General features: G+C 46.9%; 3 protein-coding genes across 3 annotated transcripts; 2 read left to right on the top strand and 1 right to left on the bottom strand.

Moving 5' to 3' along the window:
• Positions 1 to 5,901: 5,901 nt before the first annotated feature.
• Positions 5,902 to 7,196, top strand: LOC127331178 (probable cinnamyl alcohol dehydrogenase 6). Its single transcript, XM_051357241.2, has one exon. The coding sequence runs from the start codon at positions 5,997 to 5,999 to the stop codon at positions 7,077 to 7,079; it is 1,083 nt and encodes a 360-aa protein (XP_051213201.1). The 5' UTR covers positions 5,902 to 5,996; the 3' UTR covers positions 7,080 to 7,196.
• Positions 7,197 to 9,708: 2,512 nt separating this feature from the next.
• LOC127331177 (uncharacterized) lies at positions 9,709 to 12,955 on the top strand. The gene is made up of 6 exons (XM_051357240.1): positions 9,709 to 9,850; positions 9,937 to 10,017; positions 10,110 to 10,238; positions 10,506 to 10,568; positions 11,761 to 11,885; positions 12,563 to 12,955. Exons 1-6 carry the CDS (start codon positions 9,734 to 9,736, stop codon positions 12,753 to 12,755), a joined length of 708 nt encoding a protein of 235 aa, XP_051213200.1. The 5' UTR covers positions 9,709 to 9,733; the 3' UTR covers positions 12,756 to 12,955.
• A 1,682-nt stretch (positions 12,956 to 14,637) lies between these two features.
• LOC127331176 (probable flavin-containing monooxygenase 1) lies at positions 14,638 to 18,468 on the bottom strand. Its single transcript, XM_051357239.2, has 5 exons — positions 17,904 to 18,468; positions 15,991 to 16,228; positions 15,659 to 15,834; positions 15,186 to 15,538; positions 14,638 to 15,097 (listed from the first exon to the last, which is right to left on the bottom strand). Exons 1-5 carry the CDS (start codon positions 18,342 to 18,344, stop codon positions 14,746 to 14,748), a joined length of 1,560 nt encoding a protein of 519 aa, XP_051213199.1. The 5' UTR covers positions 18,345 to 18,468; the 3' UTR covers positions 14,638 to 14,745.
• Positions 18,469 to 27,831: the final 9,363 nt, after the last annotated feature.

The raw sequence follows: 27,831 nt of genomic DNA, 5'->3' as shown, positions 1-27,831 counted from the left end.
CGAGACGAAGGAGTTGGCGATGCGCCGAGATTGATTTGTGGTGAACGTTGGTTGTTGTTTATTTCATAAACCCTAGATACATATTTATAGTCCAGGGGACTTTCTAATTTAGGCGTGCACCTAACCGTGCACGGGGCAAACTCTATCTTTTAATCCAAGATGCGATCTACTATATTACAGATACACGGGCACACTAGCCCAAACGTTGCACACAAGGCCGATTCATGTATATTCTTCCATGTATAACCTTTAAGCCCATCTTGATCGCGGCCCACCTCTGACTCGGTCAAATTCTGGTGATAACAGGAGGTTCTCGTTTTGAAATAACCGGCGGCCGCACTGCCACAGAGCTCCATCAGGACAACACCGTGTACGGGGTTGGTTTGAGCTCGAGCACGTCGAGTGTTCACTGCACAAGGCGAGCCTCGCAGGGACTGGACAACCACGGTGCAGGCGACGGTCTGATAGCGCGCAGGCGGCGACGAGACAGCGCGCGGAAGCGGCGACCAGCAACGGTCTGATAGCTCACAGCGGCAGTGAGACAGCGCCTTGAGACGGCGATCAGCGACAGCGCGCAGACCGAGCAGAGCCCCGCGGGACGACGACCAGTGGGAGCACGCAGACGACGGCGGTGCTAGATCATGCGGTTGATGGGCTGAGACTGATAGCCTGAGAGGCATGCAGTTTTCTCGTTCTCTCCATGGACGTTTCGATCTGCAACGGCGTGGTAGAGAGAGAAACAGATGAGGGGGAGAGAGAGTTGGGGGTGGGTGATGGCCTGACAGTGACAGGAGTAATGCACTGCATGCGTTTTTGGTACACCCTATCTCTCTCATAGTGGTGGGCCATTCTTAGTATTCTTTCCGGGTATTTCTACTGTATCACCACATGTTAGATCTGCCATCATCGGCTCCACACCGCGCTTCAACCAATTATAATGCGAGTTCTGCCCAGAGCACATGCCCGCCGGTTCATTCGAGAGTTTTCCTTGTGCTCAAGTCATTTCTTATGAAGGATCAATCGAACGGGCACACTTAAAAAAAGGCTATAGTAAAGGATGTTGGAGATGTCTTTATTGTCTTACTGTGTGGTTAGGTATCTCGAGTGGTCCGAACTGAAACGGACGCATAATCCGCGTGGCTAAAAAATAAGTCTGCATCCTATCGCAACGGCTCGACGCCAGCTAAGCGGGTTGTTCGCTGGGATGCAAACGGAGTCCAAATTTCCACCGCGAATATGTCAGTCACATCGCATGTTTGCACCATGTCGCCAAGGGCCTGCCCGTCATGTGCGCGAGGCCGCATGGCTTCCGCCTCTTCGCTTACGCATATGCGCGTCTCGCAGCCTTCTACAGACACCATTAATGGCGCGCTGATGATGTTGGGACTCCAAGTACATAGTGTTGTGGTCAGTGAAGAATATTTCCCACAAGGGTGAATCGAGGGTTTATATCGAACTCTCGGGCAATTGGAAAAGTGTCGTCTCCTTTCCTCTTCTTCTAGCAATCCTGCAAAGTAAGATAATGCCTTGTGTCCCCAACTCCGCGGTGTGGTTGTTAAGCACAAGGTTTCATATTAGTTATAGTAAATAAAAGATGTGTCACAAGTAAAGTAAAATAAACAAGGTAAACACAATAGAAAGATAGTTGTTTTTAGGTTTTGTGAACTAAGTGAACTAACTATTTTTGTATTTTTCGATTAAAATATTGCAGCAAATAGAAAGTAAGATAAAAACAATGGAAATGTGTTTCTTATGGTTAAAATTGGCCGGGATTCATGGGTTCACTTGTGTATTTTCTCTTTAAGTTGTAGTGGATAATATAAATTCATCAATGAGATAATATTGGTGGAAATTTAATATGCGTTTGATTATCATTTATATGGGCATCATGTCTTAACATAGAGATGCTGCAACACATCTCTTATACTCCACAAGAAAGGGAAAACTCCATGATGTCTTGTATTAAAAATTAATAGATCATAGCCACAAGTACTTTGACATGATGTTTTGAATATCAAATATGCTACCTTGGTCCAACAAGGTCATCACTTTTGTCACGTGATGAACATAGCACATGCATTCACTTAATCCCCAATAAGGTATCAAAAGAAAAGTCAAAGCCATAATAGATCATGAATTTGTTGTCACTATCCAATCACTAAAACCATGATAGTCCATCTAATACACACATCTCCCCACATATGTTCTTGCATCCAAGTTGGATCAGAACCATTACTTAAGAACGGGGTACATAATATGCATCTATCAATATATTTTACACATAATAGATTCCAATCTCATATCACAATATCATAGAATAAACATCCACCACATAGGAATTACATATATGACCATAATCATGTTGGATAACTCATATGGCACTAAAATATGAAGAACAAGAAAAAAATAGATCAAGCTACTGCCACAAAGCCATATTCCAAAGGTGGAATACTCCCCCTTGATCATGGTGTTGATGAGGAAGATGTTGGAGAAGGTGGAGATCTCTCCGGCAGCGACTCAGATGGATTTTCCCCCTCAAATGTTCGCTACTGCAGCCTCTGTTTTCATGTTTATGTGTTTCTGTGGCGCTCCTCGAGTGAACCCTGGGGGTCATATATATAGAGGTTTTTAGGTCAAAAGAAATTCGTGGGCGCAAGATTGAAACGAATCAAACGGTCGAGGGGGAAAAGAGACCTGGTGGCACGGGCTCCTTGTTGGGCGCGCCACCTAGGCTATTTTGGGCCTCCAAGCCTTCATGATGAGGTCCAGGTGCTCCAGGTGCTTCTCGTGATGAAAAAATGACGTCCCCAAAATCCTAGCTCAATTTGACCCGTATAGGCCTCTAAAAGTGAAAAATACACAACAAAGTTATAACCCAAATAAAGAGGAATATTCATAAATCCCCATAAATCAATATAAAACATGGAAATAATATCATATATGTTGCGGGAATATGTGTTAATAATGTGCAAAGTTCATGTACCAATTTTACATGCATCACACGCCTTGTCTTCAGCTGCCGCTGCTAGGCCTAGCAGGCGGAGGTTTGTCTTCTGCGCTGCCATAAATGACGCGTGGCTTTGAATCCCGCGCTTGTCCTTAAAAGGGCACTAGCAACATCATGCCATCGCCTACACATCGTCCACATCTCCCCGGCCACGCTGGCTCCCACCGCATCGACAACCACAACGCTCTGCCGCCTCGCCATAGGGAAGAAGAACGACCATGAGGCCTCCTCATCGTGGGTGAAGGAGGAGAACCCTCGGATCAGGGTCCCCTAATTGTCAGTGTCGCCCGACTTCTCCATGAGATGGCTGGAACGACGTGCACCTACCGGGCGGGTGGCGCCTCAGCTCCGCGTGGGTGTCCATCCTGCCGGTGCCACGGTCCGGCCCAGAGCAGCTCGAAGAGATCCGGCGGAGGCAGGCCGTTCTCCCACCGGACCTCCGTGACGACCCCGCGTACGCCATTAACTCCCCCAGGTGGGATGACTACAGCCGATACGAAACCGACAAGGGGCGGAAGGCGGGGTTCCTCAGTGACCGGGACTACAACTTTGGCCCGCCTCCACATCGTCGTCGGCCACTGCCGCGTACGTCGTCACCTCCGCCGCCTCCCCGGCCCAAGGAAATGTGGGACGAAGAACATATTGGGCAGGGTGACGTGGGACGACTCCGATGACTTCATCGCCACCGTGTTCCATGACATTCATATGACAATGGAGGAGGGCAGGGAAATCGAGTTGTTCGAAGAATTGACCGAGGAGGAGGCGATGAGGCTAGACATGTCAGATGAAGACGCCTACGATCAGGCTTTGCAGGCCTCAGTGCCGCAGCCTCTGCCCTCGTACCCCTGGGCAGCAGTGGCCTCTCCACCTCCTCCACCGGCCGCACCGGCATTTCCTGACTGGCCGTGGGTGATCCTGGACCTGGTCGACCAAACCCATTGCCCAACGACAATGAGGCTTATGCTAGAGTTAGGGTTTTAGCAGGTCATGACCTTTTTGTATTTTCATGTTTTTATTTTTGCATTTACACTATGTAAATTATTTTTTCAATGAAAAAAATTATGAAAACAAATACGACGGACCGCTACCGGCACCCCGGACGCAAACGGTCAGTCAATCCTTTACAATCGATTTTGCATCCACGACTCACTCGGTGCAAATCGGACACATACATTCACTTTTTGGCGTCCGTTGCGTTTATTACACCTGAACAACAATCTCTCCCAGAAATTCTCAACCCCTTCAGACCGAAGACAGAGACAGACAGTTTGTCCAGGAATAAAAGACTGACCACTTGTGATATATAGCTCGGAGCAACGCCTCTGGACTGGTCCGTACATAATTTTTAGTCCAGGTCAAGTCGCTTCCCTTTCCCACTGGTGACGGATGACATGTTCCTAGTTCCAATAAGAAACTAAAGGACCTGACTGACTTGTAGTACTCCCACTAGATGTCTGGTCGTGCACACGCTTCTTCACACGGCAACCTGCCTGCATGCTTCCGTTCAGTTTCACCTGAATCTCACATAGTTTTCTCGGCTATATCGCGCGCCGGTCAATTACAGCTCCACTTGTGGAACGATTACGCGTGTGTATTTTCCTGGAATTCACGGCGTATATACTGGTTTTGTTTGACGAAGACTGAATCCGCTCGATCGTCAAGTCCTGTCGTTTCACTAGAACAAACATTGGACTGTATATATACAGTCACGCGTCTGTGCTATTGGTAAATGACCCTATGGCTAACGAAAATCCTGCAGTAGGTGCAAGTTTGTCCGCCCGATGGATAGGAAATTAAGTAATTGACCCAACATACACAGAATAGGTTTACTCAACAATCATGCATCAACCATCTAAAAAAAAAAAAGCAATCATGCATCATCCACGCGCGCGGTCACGGTGTTCCTGTCTGTCCCATATCGCTAATAATCAAATCCTAGCTGTACATGAAGTTTTATTCATTAAATGTTAATGTTGTCTACATATCATGTTTTACCACGAGGAAAATGGTTTAACCAGCGATGTCGCCGTTGTTTCGCACATGCGGCAGCCTATTCAGCACAAAAAAAATATAAAAAATATAGCAAATATTCGAACATTTTTTTTTTCAAAAAAGTGTCAATTTTTTAAAATACTAGTGAGAACATTGTATTTCTTAGGAAACGAATGATATGACTAAAATGTTTTAAAATGAAGAAATATGAGGAAAATATGATAAAATGTTTCGCGCATGGTTGTGATTCTGTACGGAAAAAATTCAAAATATAAAAGTGAACATCAAAGTAAATTTGCATAAGATCCAATTTATTAAATAACGGGCTATGGCAAATAGCGGTAGCCCTCTAAAACAGCTATACTATAACGGATCTAAACGAGGCTATAGCAGACAATTATACATGATTTCTTTTAGCGTCAAGATGCTAAAACAACTATAGAGGAGCTATACGGGTAATTTAAAACTACGATAAAAAATTATTTTTCATTGTGAAATTGTGCAAAATTACTTCTTGGTGTACCAAATGTATTCATGTATAGTGCATGAAAAAACCTTACACCTAATTGGCTTGTATAAATAATCTATTAATTACCCTCAGAAATTTTACCCGGGTATGCATTTGGTACACTACAGTCTATACATACATGTGCCTAGGAACTTAGTTTATCAAGCTTGTCAGCGATCGAACACCTGCAACTTGGCGAAACTGCTCACTTTTTATGACGTGCACACATGCAAATTGTAACCATTAGTGTCAAGTGCAACCACTCCCAAAAACAAATGAACTATAGGCTTAAAGAAAGGGCTTCTACAAAACGACCAGATCAATGACCAACGTCGCCAATCTCTCTATAAGTATCCGTTGCTAGGTGCTGCTCTAATCACAACCCACACACATAGCAAAAGACAGCAAGCGTCTCCCTCTCTCTGACACACACGCACGCACACACAACTGTCTAAGCAATAGTGAGAAAGAGAGTTCCGATTCTCGGCGATGGAGGTGACCCCGAACCACACACAGTCCGTGAGCGGGTGGGCCGCCATGGACGCGTCCGGCGAGGTCGTGCCCTTCTCCTTCAAGCGTAGGGAGACCGGCGTCGACGACGTGACCATCAAGGTGCAGTACTGCGGCATGTGCCACACCGACCTCCACTTCATCAAGAACGCGTGGGGCATCACCATGTACCCCGTCGTGCCCGGCCACGAGATCACCGGCGTCGTCGCCAGGGTCGGCACCAACGTCTCCGGGTTCAGGCCCGGCGACCGCGTCGGCGTCGGCTGCATCGCCGCGTCCTGCCTCGACTGCGACCACTGCCGCCGCTCCGAGGAGAACTACTGCGACAAGGTCACCCTCACCTACAACGGCATCTTCTGGGACGGCACCGTCACCTACGGCGGCTACTCCAACATGATCGTCGCGCACAAGAGGTTCCTCGTAAAGATCCCCGACAGCCTGCCGCTCGATGCCGCCGCGCCGCTGCTCTGCGCCGGGATCACCGTGTACAGCCCGATGAAGCAGCACGGGATGCTCCTGGGGGAGGCCGGGAGGAGCCTGGGCGTGGTCGGGCTGGGCGGGCTCGGACACGTCGCCGTCAAGTTCGGCAAGGCCTTCGGGCTCCGCGTCACCGTCATCAGCACGTCGCCGGGGAAAGAGCGCGAGGCCAGGGAGAGCCTCAAGGCCGACAACTTCGTCCTCAGCACCGACAACAAGCAGATGCAGGCCATGGCGAGGAGCCTAGACTACGTCATCGACACGGTCTCGGCGCAGCACTCGCTCGGCCCCATCCTCGAGCTGCTCAAGGTGAACGGCAAGCTGGTGCTTGTTGCTGCCCCCGACAAGCCCGTGGAGCTGCCGTCATTCCCGCTTATCTTCGGGAAGAGGACAGTTAGTGGGAGCATGACCGGAGGGATGAAGGAGACGCAGGAGATGATGGACCTTTGCGGGGAGCACAACATCACCTGCGACATCGAGCTTGTCTCCACGGACAGGATTAACGAGGCCCTCGCACGGCTCGAGCGCAACGACGTCCGCTACCGATTCGTGGTCGATATTGCAGGGAACGGGTCAAGGCTCTAGCTAGTTTGCTGCTGGATACTCGATCTGTTTACACTTTACAAGATATGTGAGGAGTTGGAGTGGTGGATTCAGTTGTATGCATGTTGTGGAAAGTATATATACGATATATTCTTCAAAGTTGTACTCTCAAAGGCCAATTGGTGTGCTATGCGGTTGTCTCAAACATCCCAGCATGGAGAATCCTGTTTAAGTCCATTCGGAGGAAGAATTATCCTTCTTCAAGCTCGTTGTCTCTTTGTATCCAAACTGATTTGTCATTAAGTTGTCGAAATTGTACTCTCAAAAGCTAGTTATCGTGCTATGTGGTTATCCTGAACACCGACGCTCCAAAAAGGATCTTATCAGACAAGTTCTATCTCTCGGAGCATGGTGGTGTCACGCACGTACCAGTGCAAATTACGGTAGAAAAGTAGCCGCGGTTTTACTAATGGGCGTCCCTAGGATAAAATCTCTTATTTTTGGTCTAGAGGCCAACACCAATTGGCCTCCCCAATCCCACAAACGCTAGATGAAGAAAGAAATCTTTCGATCCGAGCAAAAAAAAAAAATGCTATTGTAGCAAACTAATTCCCACATAAATCCTGCAAATGCTTCTATGAAGAAAAACATGTTTTGATCACAATAATTTTTCTTATAGTATTATACAATCGTACCATCAATTTTTTTGGCAGTGGGTCAAAAAAGTATTATAGCATTTAAAAAACTAGTGTAGCAAAACAAATATTATTGTGTTCCAATCTCGACTCCACCCCCATGGTAGGGTAGCATTGCCATAGGCACATGGTAGCATCCCCCATAGCCTGTTACAACACTGCCCGACACCGCAGGAAGCATTTGTTGTTCTCGATGGCTCGTAACAACCCTGTAGTCGGCTGGAGAATTGCCCGATGCCATTGGAAGCACCCTCCCCCCTCCGTAGCCAATGGCAGCAGACCACCGGGCTGGCGCTTACTAGCCATGGCTGCACCTCGCTCCGGACTACCGCCCATGGCAGCACCACCACACATGACATATGTGGAGATGAGACGGGGTGCATAGCTGGAAGCCATAGAGCTCGTGGCCACCGTCGATGGTGAAGGTGGTGCTCGACAAAGGACCGCAGTGAGATGCTAGAGCACGCGACATCCCTGCAGGATTCGATTGGCCAACTACATGTTGTGACGGCCTCATCGCATCCATCTCCCCCACCCCACAACGACCCCTCGCAACAATGGCTCCCACTGCATGCAGATTTGACGGTGTGTGGGGGCGACGGGGTGGAGGTGTAAGCACCGACGACACGGGAGGGGAGGAGCATGCCACTAGGGAAAGGTCGGATTTTTTGGAGAGAAAACGAGCGAGAGGAGATAAGGCAGAGGAACGGCGGAAGGAGATGGATAAAAATTGGAGGGGGTACCCATGTAAATTCTCTCGCTTTGGTTAGGTTTAACTTTTTCTGTTGCTATAATTGTCGGTGGAATGATATTTATGTTACAGACTAGTTGAATCCTAAGCTAGAGAATGTCACAGAAACTAAGGTTTAAAAAATTGATTTTGGAAAGTGTCACACAGACTAAGATTTTCAGAATTGCACGTTGCATTTTGTGTCGTCGCGTCGTACATATAAACCATAATAAATAAAAAGGATTATTTTTTGCTAGTACATCAAAAGGCTGTACCCCAGCTCCGGCTGCGCGTTCGGTTAATATGGTTAATTCGGTTCGGTTTATTCGGTTATACGGTAAATACGGTTTCAATACTTCGGTTAATACGGTTACGTATAAAAATACGATTCGGTTTCGGTAATAACCATTAAATTTCGGTTCGGTTTCGGTAATAGACAAACTAACCAAAGTTGACGCGAATTTTAGATTGAAAAGTAACTTTTCTGGCCATATATTTTATTTTCTGTATTTTTGTACGATTGTACTAAAGATTTTGCAAGAGAGCAAAACAAAAAAAGAAAGAAATTCGAACAGCCGGCGTGAACGTGTGGCCGCACCAAGGTTGTTGCAGCCGCCGTCGCCAATCAGGAGACGAACAGACGCATGTGAACAACCAATTCACGAATCAGTTTCGTGCCTTCCTGGACGGAACGATCAAACTATCCTCATGATTCTTCAGTTCATTTGAAAGTAGGCTCTAGGTCTGTTGGGCTGTTGGCAACTTAGGCCGAAGGAGTACGTTGAGCTGGAATTTTAGCCCGGGCATGCACCACGCTGATCACGAAATTACGCCTAATCATGTGAGATTTGCACACCTGCCGGACGAGTCCGAGCCCGGGCAGCTGCCCGGGCATGCCGAGCTGAAGCTCCGCCCATGGAAGGACATGACCACCACAGAGAACCAGCTTACGTGTAAACTTAACAGTTTAAGTGCTATATTAAGGCTACGCGTGAAGCTGGGCTGGCCAGATTTTATGTTGCGCTGTGTGTTCGGTTTTTTCGGTTTAACCACGGTTTTTCGGTTAAAAACTGAATTAACCGAAGTTCTTTCGGTTTGATGTTTTACTAACTGAAACCTAACCATAAAACCATAAAAACTGAAAATTAATTTCGGTTCGGTTTTTTTCGGTTCGGTTTTCGGTTTCAGTTCGGTTATGCACAGCCGGAACCCCAGCCTACAGGTTAACATTAGTTTACTTGTTCAGTGAGGAGCGAGTGCGGTTTGGGCAAATGGAGGGTTCGATCGGCGACTCGCCGCCGCCGCTGCCCATCTTCAGGAACCGGTACTGGATCCTCCGCCACGGCCGCAGCGTCCCCAACGAGCGCGGCATCATCGTCTCCTCACTGGTACAAATTCGTCCAATCCATCCCAATTCGCCCTCTTCAATCTCCATCTGCTCCTATATTCCCTAAAATCCAATCTTGCTTGGCAGGACAACGGCACGAAGCCGGAGTTCGGGCTGGCCCCGCAGGGCGTCGAGCAGGCGCGCTGCGCAGGCGAGTCGCTCCGCAAGGTACGGATCGAGCTCGAATCTATCTATGGCTTCCTGCTGGATGTGGGCGTGCGGTAGTGCTTGGGGGGAAGTGATCGTTTCTTCTCGTGCAGGAGCTTGAGCAGATGGGTGTGCCTGTAGATTCTGTGAAGATCCGTTATTCGCCGTTCTCTCGGACCACCGAGACGGCAAGGGCGGTCGCTGGCGTGCTTGGCGTTCCATTTGATGGCCCCAGCTGCAAAGTGAGTGGTTCCTCGATGAATATTTGTTCGGTTAATGGATTCCACAATTAGTTTCTCAAGATATCTTCTTGGCCAGCAAAGTGCGTGCAAGTAATTTCAATTGGATAGTTGCTTCAATATCGTGGCACACTTTTTCTTGAAAATTGGATTTCTAATGTGTATTCGAAGCTTAGTTATTTCCCAGTGGATGGAAATGCCTTAGATCCTATATATCTCGTATTTGTGAGTTGTGACCATCTAGTACACTGATGTCTGTTTCATTTGCAGGCAGCCGTAGAACTTCGTGAGCGTTATTTTGGACCATCATATGAGTTGCTTTCTCATGAGAAGGTGAGCTTGTACTCATGCATTGAACTGTGGAGATTCTTTCATAGGGACATCAAACGTGCAGATCATAGAGCATCAAGTGAAAAACTCTTTTAAACTAATGAATTTTTTATTACGGAGTACTATAATATTTGATGAATTATGGTATGCTATTGATCTTAAACTAGTTAATTCAGGTGATTTTTTCGTTTTCAACAATTCAGTACTACTGTACTGATTGAAGATTTGGTGATCTATTACATAATACATAGTCTCACAATTAATCATCCAGGTGAACAAACATTGATCAACTTGAAAGCAGTCAGATTCATATTTTTTTTCACAACGACTTGATACAGAGTGATACTTACAAATAGATGTTCTTTTTTATACATATTTGATTGAGGCGAATAATATCAGGGGCAAATAATCTTTATGGTATACTTGTGCAATCCATTTTTTTCAGGAAAGATAGCACGCAAAAATTCAGTGAAATAGATGATGTACTTGGTGTGTCAGTACTCAGTATAATCTTGTTAAACTACAACAGTGTGGCATGCATTAATTACAATGGGTCATTGTATTTGATATGTTTCTTAGGGCATTTACTTTTTTCAAGAAAATATATGACAAGTAACTATGATACTTGACATTTTTTTTCTTTACCAAATATAATTCTCTTACCTAACAGGTAAAATGAAAAGGCATATTTCTCTCATTTTCAGAAATCTTTCTTTTCCTAGCTGACAAGTAAAACGACAGGGCCTTCTGAAATTCAGATAGGAAGTCTCCTACGATCTGTATGCATCCTTGTATGCATCCTTTACTAGCATAGCATGCATGCTCAAGGTTGAAATGCTAGTTTACAGCTTGTGTTCAAATTTCAACTTGGTGCTTGTGTCCTGTCAGATGTTAGCCAGTGCATGATTTTTTTACTTAACTTTTTTGCATTTTGAGGGAGTTCAAAGAACGTGCAAAAGATACCATTCCCTGCTAAATGTGTGCCAAGGACCACTTTAGCAGAAACCCTGCAAAAGATACCATTCCCGATGGCCACTATTAACTTCTTTAGCAGAAACATGCCATAAAGTTTTGTTTCGGTAAATTTATTATTGAAAATTTCAAGAATACCCTGCATTTGGTAGCACATGGTGTATTGGTGCTCCTTCTGATCTTATCTCATAAGCCAGTTACTATATCTAATATGATGTGGTAGTATGCAGAGGTCTGGGCGGTAGATGAAGCAGATCCCTTTATGGCTCCAGAAGGTGGCGAGAGTGTTGCAGGTGTTGCTAGTAGACTCGCAGGGGTCCTGTCTTCTATAGAGATGGAGTTACAAGGGTACTCATACTTGCATCCCATTATAATTTAAATGATGTATATGTGTTTATTCATGTTTATAGTTGCATTTGGTCTTATACCATCACCAAATTCTATATACGTCTTACTATAAAATATTTCCATAAATGTCAGTTAAAAAGAAAAAATAATCTACGCCAGCAGATTAAGAGGCTGCATTTCTGTTTCCAAGGGTCTCTTTGCAAAGCAGAACAGCATGTCTTGCCACATCTTTTTAGTTTTCGGTGTATTTGTAATTGGTGATATCCTTCTGGCATGAATTAACTAGAAACACAAACACCTTGTGGTCTGCTAGAGCACTTATGATCTGGAAAGAATGCTATAATGTATATATGATTTTACTATGCAGATATAACAATTCGTACAATTCCTTACAGAGTATTGAGTGCTGATAGATGCAGAAACCTGAAGAACCACTAACAGGGCTTAAGTTACAGAGCCACCTTGTGAAGCTTTCAACTGTTATACTAAAATGCTTAAGTTCTAATAGTTCATCTAGACTTGGCGCATGACTAGATTTTGTTTTATACCATTTTGGTTGAAAAGCACTAGAACAACCATAACCAATATTATTACATTCCAATTGGCAGCTTATCTATTGACCTATGTTCCCATTATAATGCCGGAGGGAATTGATTTGTATGTTGAACTTCATGCAGTTCAGCTGTTCTTATTGTCAGTCATGGGGACCCACTGCAGATCTTTCAAGCAGTGCTCGGTGCAGCCAAGGAAAACCCATCTTTCCTTGACGAGGTAACTGACCTGCAAAAGAAAAACCTGGTAGCTCCATCCGTGTTGTCACAGCACCGCAGGTTTGCACTCAACACAGGAGAATTGCGCCGAGTTGTGTGACTTGATGCAGCTTTGATAGCTTGATTCTACACTCCTATGTTGTAGATAAGGGTCCATAAACTCTGCTGGGTGTGATTCTTAGCAGTTCTGCTGTGATACAAAACACAGATTGTTTTATCTCCGTAAGAGCTGAATGTAACCAAACATATATTTGTAGTCTATGAGTTGGCATCATTCAAGTAAATCAGTAACCTGACACAGCTCTTTACTAGTGATACTTCACATGGCTTTGTAATTTAACCTCCAAAGTTATCTGCAAAATAAAGTCCTCCAAAGAGGAGCTATGTGCAATTTAAACGAGGGAAGATGAAGGCTATAGCAATAAAGTTCTATCACACTGAAAACGTATGGTGTAAGAGGAACCTGCATTCTTTTTGGCTCCTTGGCTCCTTCTGGCCCCGTGAAAACTTTCTATTTTGGAGATATGCCGATCAAGCTCAGGGAAGGCGGTGATGTTGCCGGTTCACGTGGTTGGATGACCCTGGCCAAGATGCCTATGATCCATGGCCCTATTTCGTAGCCATGACCACGAAGCATCATGCCATCCCACAATATTATCTGGACATGCAGAAACAACCACTGAATCGCAGCTCGGATTATTTTGCTAACTGAAGAAAAGAATTTACATTTGTCGGAACTGACGAAAAACTACACATAAGGAACAAACTCTTGAGGAAAACTGAATTTGTCTGAAGAAATTGTCCCACCACGCGCAGGTCGGCGAGCGCTCGTAACTTTTTTTTGTTAATTGCAACCTCGACTCGGTTTCTGTAATCTCTCCACTATCCCTGTATAGCTCGTGTAATCCATGGATTTAGGAGGTTAGGTTACGCACGCTGTGCCTGCTGTACATGAACTAGTCTGCACATCAATCACATAATCTAGTATGCTGCCGAGCACGCTGGTGCTGCTCACGGCCCGGCTCGCCTCGCGCCGGCACTGTGCGGGAATCGCCATGTGGGCTCGGTAGCTCAGCGTGCCGGGAGCATGGCTTTCCATGCTTTGACTTCTCCCCAGGTTGCTATGCTCAAGCAGGACGATGTTCGCGCAAGAGTGCTTCCGAGCCGAGCATCAGTCTGAATAATTTGGTTCTCACTTAATTCGGTTTTGTAGCGTCAGTCTGATGCAGTGATGCTCAAGCTGAAAAAAGTTTCAAGTACAACAAGAGGACAACGAAAATACTAGTACTAGATTTAAGTGAAGGTTATTCTATCGATAACCTTTCTCTTGTTTGTTTCAGAGGTAGTAGTGATGAAGTACTTGAGCACATGGTTCCTTCACTAGCTATGGTCACACCAGTGTCCTGGCAACTCTGAACTTTTAGTAACTTCACTGTTGTATCAGTTACTGAACATGTTGTGGTAGCATGCGTTGCAGTGTTGGATAGATTGGAATATTATTCGTACTGAAAATAGTGTACCCAATTAGAGGATACCACTTATATCCTGCTGGTTTTATGTTATCTGATACATCATATGTTATTCAACGGCTAGTTCTTTATGGTTATGCAACTGAAGATTTCCCTCAGCTTTTGAATATTGGGTGAACATATCATGTGATTTTATATCTTCACATTTCTGCATGCAAATACGACACAATAGCAATAGCTGTGAATTTGACTTCTGGATTGTATGAAGCGTCTTGCTAGACTAATCGAGGCTGACATATGTCGTCTTCCACCTCTCTTAAGTTGTATTGAAATGAATGTTGTTCGGAACTTTGTTTTCAACACTTAACTTTAGGTGCTGATGATCAAGTTGATGACCTGCGACTGGCCTGGCCGGGTTAGGGCTAAATTTGAACATGGTGTAGAGCTCTAAGTCTTGTACAATTCTCAAGAACTCATGTGTAATCGTTGACTGTCTAGCTTCTTACGATGTACTAAAAGAAGATTTATTGAACGTGTAAAATATGCCAACAGTAGTATGGCAGACACAGAGTTGTGTTGATAAGTGCCGTTCATGAGGATCAAAGCCCATGGCCCCTGTCTTTACTTAGGGCGAAGATTAATATAATCACTGGGACCATAGACACCAAACAATTCAGCGAAAAAGCCCTTCTTCCTTCTCGGGTTGCATCCCATGTCTTTGCATAGTAGATCATTATACCAGATATGAAGAACGCCTATACAGGACCTGCGGAAGTAGCCGCGAGAGTACCGTTTCATGAACTTCTCCCACTCAAGGATATCACTCTGCATTGCTTTAATACTTGGTAATCTGAATCCAGCATCCAGGAAATGTGCCAGCCACTTGGCCCGAATTTCTGCTGTGTAGAGGTTCGCCAAGCTCTCGGAGTAACCAAGGACCGCGAGCTGTGGAATCTTAGGATGTATACACTCCCTGAAAATAACAAAGAATTAGCAACGATTTATAGATTGGAAACTACATAGCTGGGAATATAAAGAAATGATATATACAGAGAAGTAACCTATAGAGGGGTAACGTTGAGGATGTTGGTCCGACTGCAATACTCTGAAAATATTCAGATACAAACATGTCCTTGATCTTCTGATCCCCCTTGAACCCTGTTCCGAAGATAACTATGTCGCTCTTTATCGGTGAAGACTCGCCTTCAACAAGCACACCTTCCTTGCAGAAGGTAAATGTCTTTGACTTCTTCAGAATAATGCTGCCTTCATCTAGTCTCTTGTAATGGTCCTTGGGTGTAATGGCAATCAAGCATGTCACTAGGGCCTCAAAAAGGCTATGCTCGGGCACCATGTCATGCTTCTTCATGGGAATGGAGTAGTAGCTCTCAGCAAACTTTGAGAATAACCACCGCTACGTACCCATAGTCCCATACACAAACAAAAATAGTGTAATAGTTTAGTTTGAAACGTAGTTAGTTAGTTTACAAATTACTTAAAGGAAAAAAGAATTACACATGCTGACTTGCAGTACCAATGGTGTCAAAATGGTGGCTACGAGGCTTAGGAGGAAGCCTTCACCAGGCTTGTGGATAAGGAGTTCAGAGAAGCGATTTAGATACAAATACGATATTGGGAATCCCCAGGCATAGTAGTTTGGAAAGATCCAATGCTTTGTTCGGACTACCATTGTGCATGGATGTTCAGTACCTGCAGGACCAATAAGATTTTTCTGAAATTCAGACGATGTAATCATAACACACAATTTCAGGACCAGTACGCTACCTTTTCTCGTAAAACCAAAATATGTGATAACATATTAAATTTTGGCATGAAAAATATTATTTTGGTAGTAGGAGTTTGTACCATTTAGTTCTGCACATTCAGCGGCAACATCCAGCGCTGATTTCAGGTAGCCAATGACAGTCACACGCTTGCCCTTCAACATCTCGTTAGCTTTCTTGGTGCCCATTTTGGAGTAATCCATGGTGTGGAACACCTGTCCATCAAATGCGTCTGGACCTTTCCCCGGAGGAAAGGTGGGTATGTTGGGCACACCACTAAACCTCCCGATGCAGAAAACAACAAAGTCTGCTACGTGTGTCTGGATATAGGAAACACTATGGTCAATTTTGTTTGCGAGAAAAGTATGCGGAGTAGTTGAGTTACAGAAAACATCGTTTAGTAAAGGGTGTTTCAAGTACGACACTCTACTCCATTTTGTAGAGCTACTATTTAAAATGGCATGGCTTCACCGCTGGTACCATTCCAAGTGCTCGCTGAAGACCCCCTCTGAGCATCTCCTCCCGTGTCGCCCCCGCGTGGCGGCCGGGAGAAATCCTACCGAGCCGCCGCCACCCCCCTCTCCCCCTCCCCTCCCTCGCCGCCGCTAGGGGGCGCGGCCAGGCAAAGCCTGGTAGGCGGAGGCGGCGGCGGGGACTCCTCGTCCTCTCGCGCGCAGGGGGCGGATGCGGGACTTCCTCCTCGGGCTAGGGCGCGGCCCACTCGTCGGGTGCCTCGGTGGTGGCGCGTGGGCTCGGCTCGATGGCGACAGGAGGGATGACGAGGTGGTGGTGAGCCCTCCCGGCGGCGGAGGGATGGGTGGGGGCGAGCTGCAGGGGAAACCCTAGGTCCTCTTCTCCTTGCCACTAGGCGGCCGGCGGTGGAAGGCTGGCGTTTCGGCTGCGGCGGTGCCCAGGCGTGTGCGGTGACTCCAGACTACGGGATCTGCGCTCTGTGTCTCCGGCGGCAACCTTGACAGCCTGGGATGATCGCCGGCGTGGGTCCTGACCTGAATAAAGGCGGCAGTCCGCGATCCTAGGGTCTCTCTTGTGCGAAGATGAAGACCTACATGAGGCCTGCCCTTCTCGATCTGGACGGAGTGCTGAGTTCCGGAGGCGCCGCCGGCAAATGTAACCGTGCTTTTATTGCTTGGAGTTTGCTGGATCAGTGGTATTCGGTCCTGCACACCCATGATTTTATTCCGACCGTTTGGTTATGGAGGGAGCTTCCCAAAACTTTGTTCTGTGTTGACATCAAGTGACATTTGATCCACGGTGAAGACAGAAGAAGAAAATATCATGAAGGCCAGATTAAGAACTAGCTAAGGGAGGTTTAAGTCTCTGCGCTGTTGAGGGACTTGCTTGGTGTTCCGGGCTTCGTAGCAGTGATATGAAAGTGGGGGCGTCAGCACATATGAAGTTCAGTCTTACCTTTCAGGGTGAAAACCCAAGATCTGTCCTTAAGTGGTTGTGCGTGACAATGTCCTTGTTGAAGACATTGTTTTGAGAGCGGGAGTATCCTCAGGGTCAAAACCTAAGATTTTTGATCGGGCGACGATGGTGTTGGTGCATTGTTTCCTTCTTGGAGACGTCGCTTTTGGAAAGTCTGAATTTTAGGTGTTGTCTTGGTGATAGATGTATTTCTGTTGCTAAGGCTGAGATATTGTAGCGAGCCTTTTATTTCTTAGTTTTCATTTTTCTCTTTTTTTGGCTGTGTGTTTCCGTAATGCCATTAGAGCATTGCATTGTTTTTTTAAGATCGGGTATTGCCTTGTAGATGCTAGGTGTAATTGATATCTTTTAATATTAATATATTTCCTTTATCGAAAATAAAAAAAATGGCATGTGTGCACATCTTTGCACGACAGAAGATCACTGAATTCAGTCATTGGCTGACAGGAGTAGGAAAATGAACTTGTTGTCACTACTGACTACTCACTCGTATGGCGAAATGGGGGATCACTAAAATGAAAATTACTGAATTCAGTCACTACTTACCTCAACGTGGCCGTCAGCGTCAGACACCGCGAGCCGCCACTCGCCGGCGCCATCCCCAAACGCCTCGCCGCACCCGGTCCACTCCTCCCACGCCGCCACCTCCTCCTCGCCGACACCCACATAATCCATCCCTACGACACGATGCCGGAACCTGACGCAGTCGAGCACGCCGAAGTGGTGCGCATAGGCGTTGAGGTAGTCGGCGACCTGGCGGCAGTTGGGGAACATCTCGGTGACGGAGTCCGGCCACGGGAAGTCGGAGTACTGGTACATGGCCCGCTCAGACTGCAGCGAGGTGCAGTCCGGCGTCCGCGCCCACACGCCGCCGAGGAGCGTGTCCGCCTCGAAGACGACGGGCCGGCAGCCGCGCTCCAGCAGGTGCTTGCACGCCGCCAGGCCGCTCACGCCGGCGCCGATGATGGCCACCCTCTTCTTCTCCATCGAGCAGCTGAGAATTGTCTGACGGAGTGAACTTGGATTTGGTGTGGTTTTTATACGTGGTCAAGACTCAAGAGAGAGCTTGATCGGGACTTCGGGTTGTGGTATGGAGCGCGGTTTGCACCATGTGGTGTGTTGGATATTGCGCATGATCAGGGGTCGTCGGATAGAGTATTTTAGAGCACGGCGCCACTCTCCCTGACGTGTTATTTTTGTTGGCTTGCGTCGGAAGCCAAAATTTCATAGGACTTCCTGGGCAAATCAGGCACGAAGTTGTCCGGCAAGGCAATGGTCGAGCGAGACCATGGTACGTGTATACGTTGCATGTGTTGCACCAGGCAAGATAGCAGGCACGTGCACGCTTCCAGACTTATATATGCAAACTTTCTACGTCACGAATAATACGAGATGCCTCTAGAGCACACTATGAAATTCTAAATTCATATTTGATTTATCCCGAGAAAGCATTAAAAACCCAGAAAAAAAGGACATCCTAATTTGATGACCTACTACTTCTCATAATCGGCTTGGTAAGATTTATGTTAGTTCACAAAAAGGGAAAGATTTGTGTTATTTTATCTATAATCTTTTCTATAAAGTTTTTTTTAGAAAAACAGGGCAGAGGCTGAAACCAAGTTTACAAACGTTATTACAGACCACCCACATCTTGCCAGGATCAATTTTTTACCCTTACACGTCCTAAATGAAACTAGGGCAGGAGTCTCAACACCGCATAGAGAGCTCACAACAGGGAGGGAAAACAACTATCACGTGAAGAAGATGGGCAGGAGAAACTTTTTAAGGCCTATGCATAATCCTAAAGTCTTCACCGTCGCCCACCAGCATCAAGGCATTAGCTCCCAATGTACTAGTCAGATCAGCCGTCGTGATCAGCAGAGGCCCCGACTTCCTCTCGCAGTTCATGTCGCATACCTCCAGTGCAATCCTCGCCCTCTTTTCTCGAGTCAACCAGGCTCCGGCCACGACATCAGAGCTGGCATTCGAGCCAGGAACTCCACCTTGTTCACCATCATCATCAGCTTTCCTCTTCCTTCCTCTTTCAGCAGAATGCTCCATTGAGCAAGGGTATAAGCTATTAGATGTATGTATTGTATATTGTAGTTTCCTCATATGTTAGGGGGCTTCCTGCATATTTGCATCTGTATCTGTACTATTACTATATATTGTGGCTTTTGGCCCCCTAGTAATACAACAAGTCTATTACCCTAACATGGTATTAGAGCTACGTTAGCTCCTCTCCTCGCAGCAGCCGCCGCCGCCCGCCAAAGCTTCCTGCCGCCGCGCCCGGCCGCCGCTGCCTCTCCCTCGCCACCCGGCCGTCTCCGCTCGTCCGCCGCCATCCCGCCTCAGCCCGCCCCGCCACTGCTTCCGGCCGTCGCCCTCCGCCTGGCCGCCCGTGCCCGGCCGCCGCCCCGTCCGGCTGCCGCCCGCCGCCTCCGACCGGCGCCCGCCCCGTCTCGGACGCCCTCCGCCGCCTCGACCGGCCGCCCTCCCCGCGGCCCGCCACCTCGGCCCCGGCCACCGTCGCGTCTCCCGCCCGCCGCCGGCCTCCCGCCGCCTCCGGCTGCCGCCCCGGCCTCCCGCCGCCCATCGCCCGCCAAGCCCCCGTCCGCGTGTTTTTGATCGGGAGTTGATCCAATCTCCCGTCTCAAAAAAAAGTGTTATGTATTCCTCGTCGGGCTATCTAGCGATTCCTCGCTACCCGGTGATTTTTGATGGCGCGAATTACCCTGATTTCGCTGCCTTTATGCGCGTCCACATGCGCAGTCTTCGTCTTTGGGGCGTGCTTTCTGGCGAGGTCCTCTGTCCGCCACGCCCCACTACTCCTACAACGTCTATTCTACCGACTCCAGTTGCCCTTGCCCCCGATGCTACTCAGGAGGCCAAGGATGCAGCCAAGAGTGTTGATGACACTGCTCTGGCTGAGTATGACCGGAAGGTCCGGGAGTATTCTACTGCTGTTGCGACGTACCGGCTTGATCTGACTGACTACACTCAGTGGATAGATGAGGATGCTCGTGCTGCTGCTGTTCTCACTTCTAGTGTTCTGCCTCAGTATGCTGCTGAGTTCATGGGTCTTCCCACTATTGCTGCTCAGTGGGCTTTTCTTCGTCGACGCTATCAGCCGTCTGGAGATGCTCTTTACATGTCTGTGGTTCGCCAGGAGCATGCTCTTCAGCAGGGCGATTCCACTATTGATGAGTTCTATACTCAGAGTACTGCTATCTGGCATCAGCTTGATTCTCTTCATACAGCTGTGTGTGCCACCTGTCCCTGCTGTCTGACTGTGCGCACTGATCTGGAGTTTCCGTGCGTCTTTGAGTTCTTGTCGATGTTCCGCAAGGAGTTTGAGCCTCGCTGTGCCCAGCTGCTTGCTCGTGGTCGTGTTCCGATCTCTGTGATCCTGTCTGAGCTTCGTGCTGAGGAGACTCGTCTTCGTGGTGCTGGTATTCTTGAGGTTCCCTCTGTACTTGCTGCTCGTGGTCCTCCTGTGCCGTCGGCTTTGCTGCGGTCTCCAGTACCACCGATACTCTCCACTCCTCCGGTCCAGGGCCAGATTCAGCATCAGCAGCCTCGTGGTATGCCAACACCTTCTCGTCCTCCCTGCTCCTACTGTGGCAAGCGTGGCCACGATGTCTCTAGCAGCTGGAGGAGGGATCCCAGTTTACGACAGCGGTATCATGCTCGTAAGCCGGCTGGCTCTTCAGGATCTTCTGCAGTTGCACTGTCTCATCAGGACATTATCTGTGGTCTTCGTGGTCTGCTCGCTGCTATAGGCTCCTCCTCGACGGGTACTGCTGGTTCTGTGCCTGGCTCTTCTTGCACCGCGCGACCACCATCTTCTACACGGTCAGGTACGTCATCCCCGTGGTATCTGGATTCTGGAGCTTCTTTTCATATGACTTCTGTGTCTTCTATTCTTTCTGCTCTTCGCTCTCTTATTTCTCATGTCCGTGTTATCACGGCTGATGGTACCTCTCTTCCTGTTTCCAGTCGAGGCACCCTCTCTACTCCCTCTTTCTTTGTTCCTAACGTTTCTCATGTTCCAAGTCTTAAGATGAACCTTTTTTCTGCTAGTCAGCTTACTGATTCTGGTTGTCGTGTCATTCTTGACGCTGATTCTTGTGCTGTTCAGAACCGCCGAACACGGGCCCTGGTTGGAGCTGTCCCTCGCAGCCTTGAGTCTCCGGGGCTATGGGAGTTAGACTGGCTTCGCGTTCCATCCGCTGACACTTCTTCTGCCAGTTACCGCACGGTTGCAGCTTCCGTCACTGGCTCTTTTCAGCAGTGGCATCATCGGCTGGGTCACCTTTGTGGCTCCCGTTTATCGTCATTAGTCCGTCGTGGTCTTCTGGTGTGTCTTTAAATTGTCAGGGTTGTAGGTTAGGCAAACAGATTCAGCTTCCCTATCCTACTAGTGTGTCTGTATCTCAGTGACCTTTTGATTTAGTTCATTCAGATGTTTGGGGTCCAGCTCCCTTTGCTTCAAAAGGGGGCCATCGATACTATATTTTGTCCATTGATGATTTTTCATGGTACACCAGGTTGTTTTTTATGCGCTCTCGCAGTGAGGTGCTCTCTATTTATCAGAGCTTTGCGGCCATGGTTCGTACTCAGTATTGCATTCCTATTCGTGGGTTTCGTGCTGATTCTGCAGGTGAGTATATCTCCCAGCACCTGCGTGGTGTCCTTGTTGAGCAGGGCACTCTCACTCAGTTCTCGTGTCCCGGCGCCCATGCTCAAAATGGTGTCACCGAGCGTAAGCATCGTCATATTCTTGAGACTACCCGTTCTATGATGATTGCTTTCTCTCTTACGCTGCATTTTTGAGCTGAGGCTGTCGCTACGTCGACTTACCTCATTAACATTCATCCTTCTGCTGCCCTTCACGATGGCATTCCGCTCGAGCATCTCTCTGGTAGTTCTCCAGACTACTCGACTCTTCGTTTATTTGGTTGCGTTTTCTATGTCCTCCTACCTCCTCACGAACGCACCAAACTTACTTTTAGTCTGTTGAGTGTGTTTTTCTTGGATATAGTGATGAGCTTAAGGGCTATCGCTGTTGGGACCCCATTGGTCGTCGGATGCGCATCTCTCGTGATGTCACGTTTGATGAGACACGTCCCTTCTATCCTCGCCCCACCTCCGGTACTTACCCGGTGGATGATATATCTTCTCTTCTATTTCCTGATGCACCTCCCGATGTTCCTTACCCTCGACCTCTTAGGTCTGATGCGCCCCCTTCGACCTCGGCGCCATCCTCTCCTCCGTCTAGTTCCCCTAGTTCTCCTCGTTCTCCGGCTTCGGACCCTTCCTCTGCTGTTCCTTCTTCCTCTTCTTCCGATGAGTTGTCTTCTGCTGATGAGCTTCCCTCTTCACGACCTGTTCGTCAGCGTCGTGCTCCAGACCGTTACTCTCCTAGTCAGTATGGTCTCTCTGTTACCTCCGAGCCGACTTCTTATCGGGATGCCGAGCGTCATCCTAAATGGCAGCTTGCCATGGCTGAGGAGATTGCTGCGCTTGAGCGCACTAGCAGCTGGGATCTTGTTTCCCCCCTCCCGGTGTTCGTTCTATCACGTGTAAGTGGGTCTATAAAATTAAGACCCGCTCTGATGGATCTCTTGAGCGCTATAAGGCGCGTCTTGTGGCCCGTGGCTTTCAGCAGGAGCACGGCCGTGACTATGATGAGACTTTTGCCCCTGTGGCTCATATGACCACTGTGCGTACTCTTCTTGTTGTCGCTTCTGTTCGACGCTGGTCTGTGTCCCACCTTGATGTTCAGAATGCTTTTCTTAATGGCGATTTGATTGAGGAGGTTTACATGTCTTCCTCCTCCTCTGATTAGCTCCAGAGTGGAAAAAAACAGTTTTATGATCCCCTTCTAAAATATATCTTTCCCTATACCTCCGCCTAGCTTTAATCTCCTCATTTCTCCAAATAGCACAAATAGTTTTCATCCTATTCTTAGAAAACAGGAGATAAACATTGAGTATCAAAGATTATGTCTAATAAGTCATACTCATCAACTAAATGTTGCTTGTTCTTTCGTTGGCCTAATTCAATATTAGCATACCAACCCTTCAACCCTTTTCTATTATTGTTAATCTTAAATTGCCATCTATCAATAGCCTTTTCAAGATAGCAGGGAGCCAGCCAAAAACTTGGCTACCACCTGATCAAAACCATCAATTTTTAACCACCACTTCTCAAATCTAAATTGCTTTCATGTGGTACCTTCAAAGATCCAATATCCATAATCAAAGGAGCGTGATCACTACCCAGCCTAGCTTTAGAAGACACACTACTAGGAGGGAACGAATCCCAACAAGTAGAGACAAAAACTATGTCTAATAAGGCCATAACCAAATTATCTTGATTATTAGCCCAAGAGAATTTTCTACTAGAGTTTCTAATTTTCACTAACCCAAACTTATTGATCCAATCATTAAATAGATTAGCCCAATGTTGATTACTATTACCAGTATTTTTCTCATGCTTTTCTCTAATAAAATTAAAATTACCACCTACTAAAGTAAATCTAGCTTATGTTCCTCATAGGCAGAACCATAAACAACAATTACTCTCCAAACCACATTGTCCTTTTTAGATTTAATTTGTACATAGACAAAATATGTAAACATAACCCATCTTACAATATCAAATAAATCTACACTTATACCAACAATAATACCACCAAAAAATTTCTTAGCAGGAAGCCAATTCCAGGAAAACTTCCCATGAGGGTCTAGCTAAGTTGTAAAACGGCGAAATCTTCTGTCTTAGTTTCTGAGAAACAAATAATATCTGGGCATGTCTCTCTAATGAGATCATGTACTCTGGTGAGCTTATCATGTCTATTCAGACCTCTAGGATTCCATATTAGAGCTACTACCATGTTTAAAAATCAGTTTTCTCCTAACCTTTTTTCTACTCGAGACTAATGTACAAGGTTCATCTTCATTAGGATAATCACTACTGTAATCATCCTGATCAACCGGAATAGGAACTTCATTCTCATCACACTTTTTCGGAGAAACATTTCAGGGTTAGAGCTATGAAAATCTGTAAGCCTATCTATCTCCCTTTTCTTAATATCAATAATAATGACATCAACATTCATAGACTTATGGCCAAGGCTAATGCCAGCACATTTAGCTTTCTCAAATAAAATTTGGTTCTCAAGAGCAGCAAAAGAATTAGAAATCCCATGAATTTTATTACCTTTAGGGGTTTCCAAATTTTTAGATTTCTTGAGCTCCTGAGCTTTCTCAATTGCAGATCTCCCCCTCCAAAGATGGCAGAGATTAATCAGGTTGATCTTCTGAAACAGTTTTTTGGATGTCATCCCCAGCAGCTTTATTTGTCTCCTCATGACTCTCAGCATCAAACTTCTGAAGCAAGCTTTCCTCAATATTATCTTCAGCACTTCTCAGTACCATAGCATGAGTAGGAATATGTGATTGCTCCATGTCAAACACTTTATTTCTCACTTTACTTAAGGTCTTTTGGCATGGAGCCATGAGCAACATTTTTGAATCCAGTCTTCTCCCCTTGGTTAGCACCAGGAGTTGTGAGATCTGCCTCCATTCTATTGTTCCCACCACATTTGGTATTTTTTCCAATGCCTGTAAATCCTGCCCCAGGTCTTCTTCCTCCTCAAGCTTATCACCAGTGTTGTTCTGATTAGGGTCATCACCATCATCAACTTCAATATCCTCACCCTCATTCTCCAAAGAGAAATAAATCAGGAAGAAACATTGTTACATCTCAAACAACTTGTTTGCAGGTATCTTAGAGATATCTCTTACTGACACTTTGACCCTCACTTCCTTGTAGAAACTTCTGAATATACCATGCCAATCAATATTGAAAAGGACACCAAGAGCAGTGGAAACTTGGAATATGGTTTTCCAAGTGAGCCACTTAGAAGGGATCCCTACTATCTTGACAGAGACTTTCTAAAACTCTTCAAAAGGCTCAGTTTCACCCTCCCAGTTAATGAAGTAGACAACCACACATTTATTCTTAAGGTTGATATATATTCAACCAGATCCTTGATTCTTTTACTAGGAGGAAACCTGACCAAGAATCTCTTAGCAGCAATCTATCTTATTTGCCAGAACCAATTCACTTTCCACATTTCATTGAAGTTTTGCTCCAGCTCCTGTTTAGTTATATCACCTTCTTTCACCACCACAATCCCAATGTTATCCATATTCAGCAACTGCACAGCTTCTCGACCCTCTACTACCACATGGAAGAAGCCTAGACCAGGATTTGCACTCCCTCAGTATTGTGTTGTAGGAAATGGAGTATACAACATCTGACAAATGTCCATATAATGTCCAGTCCTACACTCCTACTGCATATGAAGCATCTCTTCACCCTTGTTCAAAGTCCAACATAATGGCCAGGCTCACCACAATTGTAGCAAATGACATCCTTGAACTTAGGGTCAAAGATAGGGCCAAGACCACTAGTAGTAACCAGCTGAATACCATTGTTCCCCCCTTTATCAACATTGATTTTGTTTCCATCAGAACTGTGAGGTTTTTGATTTTTCTTCTTGTTTTTGCTACCACCAGAGACTTTCTCTTGTTGAGAGGAATTGTTTAAGCCCACACTACTGCCTTGACTATTAGAGGTCTGTGGCACCATAGGGTTGAAAGAACCTAGAGGTATCATCATCATAGGGTTGAAAGTAGAAGGTGGAAATTGTTGATTTCCATAAAATTGAGACCACTGATTCAACAGCACATTCCACATTCCAGGCTGCATAACAGGGAACATACCTGGAGCACCAGCTCCCATCTACTGTAACATAGCCCGAGGGAAATCAGCAGGGGTAGCACTCTGATCTGTTGGGGTAACTTGTGGTTGATTTTGCGGCGGAGCTCCTGCAGAGGTACTGCCACCAGTTTTAGCAACAGGTGGACCACGTTCACCACCACCACCACGACCTGCACTACCACCACCATACCTCCCAGCACCACATCCTCCCCCAACCATCTTGACCACCTCCACAAATGATTTCTTCCCCTTCTCTGCACCCCTAAGCTCCGCGAAACTAATGTTTGTTGAATTCTGGAGAAAAGAACCACGAGAAGGGTAGCAATCTTCGGGAGTGAAAGTTTTTTCTGGACACGATCTCTTCTAACCCAGACTAGTGTTCGAGCCGATGTCGGAACCCTAGCCTGCCTCTGATTCCGATTTGACGATCCAGGAGGAGCTACTACTCCTTTATCAGATAGCAGACGTGTATTCTCAAAATTCGTCTCCCTACAACCTTACCAACGGCTCCGATTAGCCCCAGATGCTTACATCTACGGCTATTTGGAGAGGACGACTTCCAGCAACTGACTAGTGGGGCCCTCCATGGGGATAGCCATTCCTGACCAACCCCCTTCCGCATCGGCGAGCAACATGTCATCAGTGATGGATCTCCCCTCCGAATCCTCGCCGCCCTCAGGCGCCAGCATCCGAGCCCCCCAAATTAGGCGGCCGAGCACCGCATCCCGCCTACATTGGGGAGGGTCTCGCCGATGTGAGCAGGCTTCCCATCGGCACCGCAACCCTCACGACATCATCTCCTCCAGATCTATAATCCCTTGAGCCACCATCTCCCGCACAGGGTCTGCCTCGTCCTTGAGATCCAACATCGCATGCGCCGCCACGATTTTCTCCTCGAGCCCTTGAGACCTGACAGCTGCAGCCTCCATCCCACCAGCTCCGCCATCTGCTTGATCGCCCATAGCGAGGCCAAGCAGATCTGCAGGAGTAGTAGTTTTCACCGCAGCTTCACGTGCTTCCGCTCCTCCGCCACCCTCTCCTCTTCGCGCCACCTCGCGCGCTCCTCGGCGATCCTTCTCAGCTCCTCGAACGGAAGGAGACTGATCGACCACTTCCGATTTGCCATCTGCATGATCCGAGGGTCTCACCGGCGATAACCACCGTCGGCTTGAGGTGGGGGTGGAGGTGGTGTGGGTTCACCTGAAAGTTAGGTCGTGAGTGGGCATGAGCTAGGTCGTGAGTGTTGCCGTTTCCATCCTTTCTATAAAGTTGATCCCCACTATTTTCATTTAATGCTGCAAACTGCTCATGCAAGGCATCCACGTCACCTGATTATTCTTGTCCATCAAATTATGTTTTGAATCAATTCCATCCATCGATGTGTTCCACTGACAAACGTTCAACTTGAAATAAAGTCCCGTTTGATTATCTGGTGGCTCTACCACCCCACACGTCCACTCGCATCAGCTGGCCGAGCTGGCCTGCTTGCCTCCCTCATTTAATGTGTGTGTTTTCGTTTTTCATTTAATGTGAACCTAGTTCCCTTGGTAACTGAAGCTCTACGATCTAAGCTGCTGTATCAGAAACCTTAGACTAGCCACAATGGAAGTATTATAGGTAGTATCATGCATGAAATGTAGACAAAAATCTTATGTGGCACATCAATTAATGAGGAGAG

The sequence above is a fragment of the Lolium perenne genome, chromosome 2 (assembly GCF_019359855.2).
Source record: "Lolium perenne isolate Kyuss_39 chromosome 2, Kyuss_2.0, whole genome shotgun sequence".
NCBI classification, from domain to species: Eukaryota; Viridiplantae; Streptophyta; class Magnoliopsida; order Poales; family Poaceae; genus Lolium; species Lolium perenne.
This window is presented reverse-complemented; position numbering and strand designations above follow the sequence as displayed.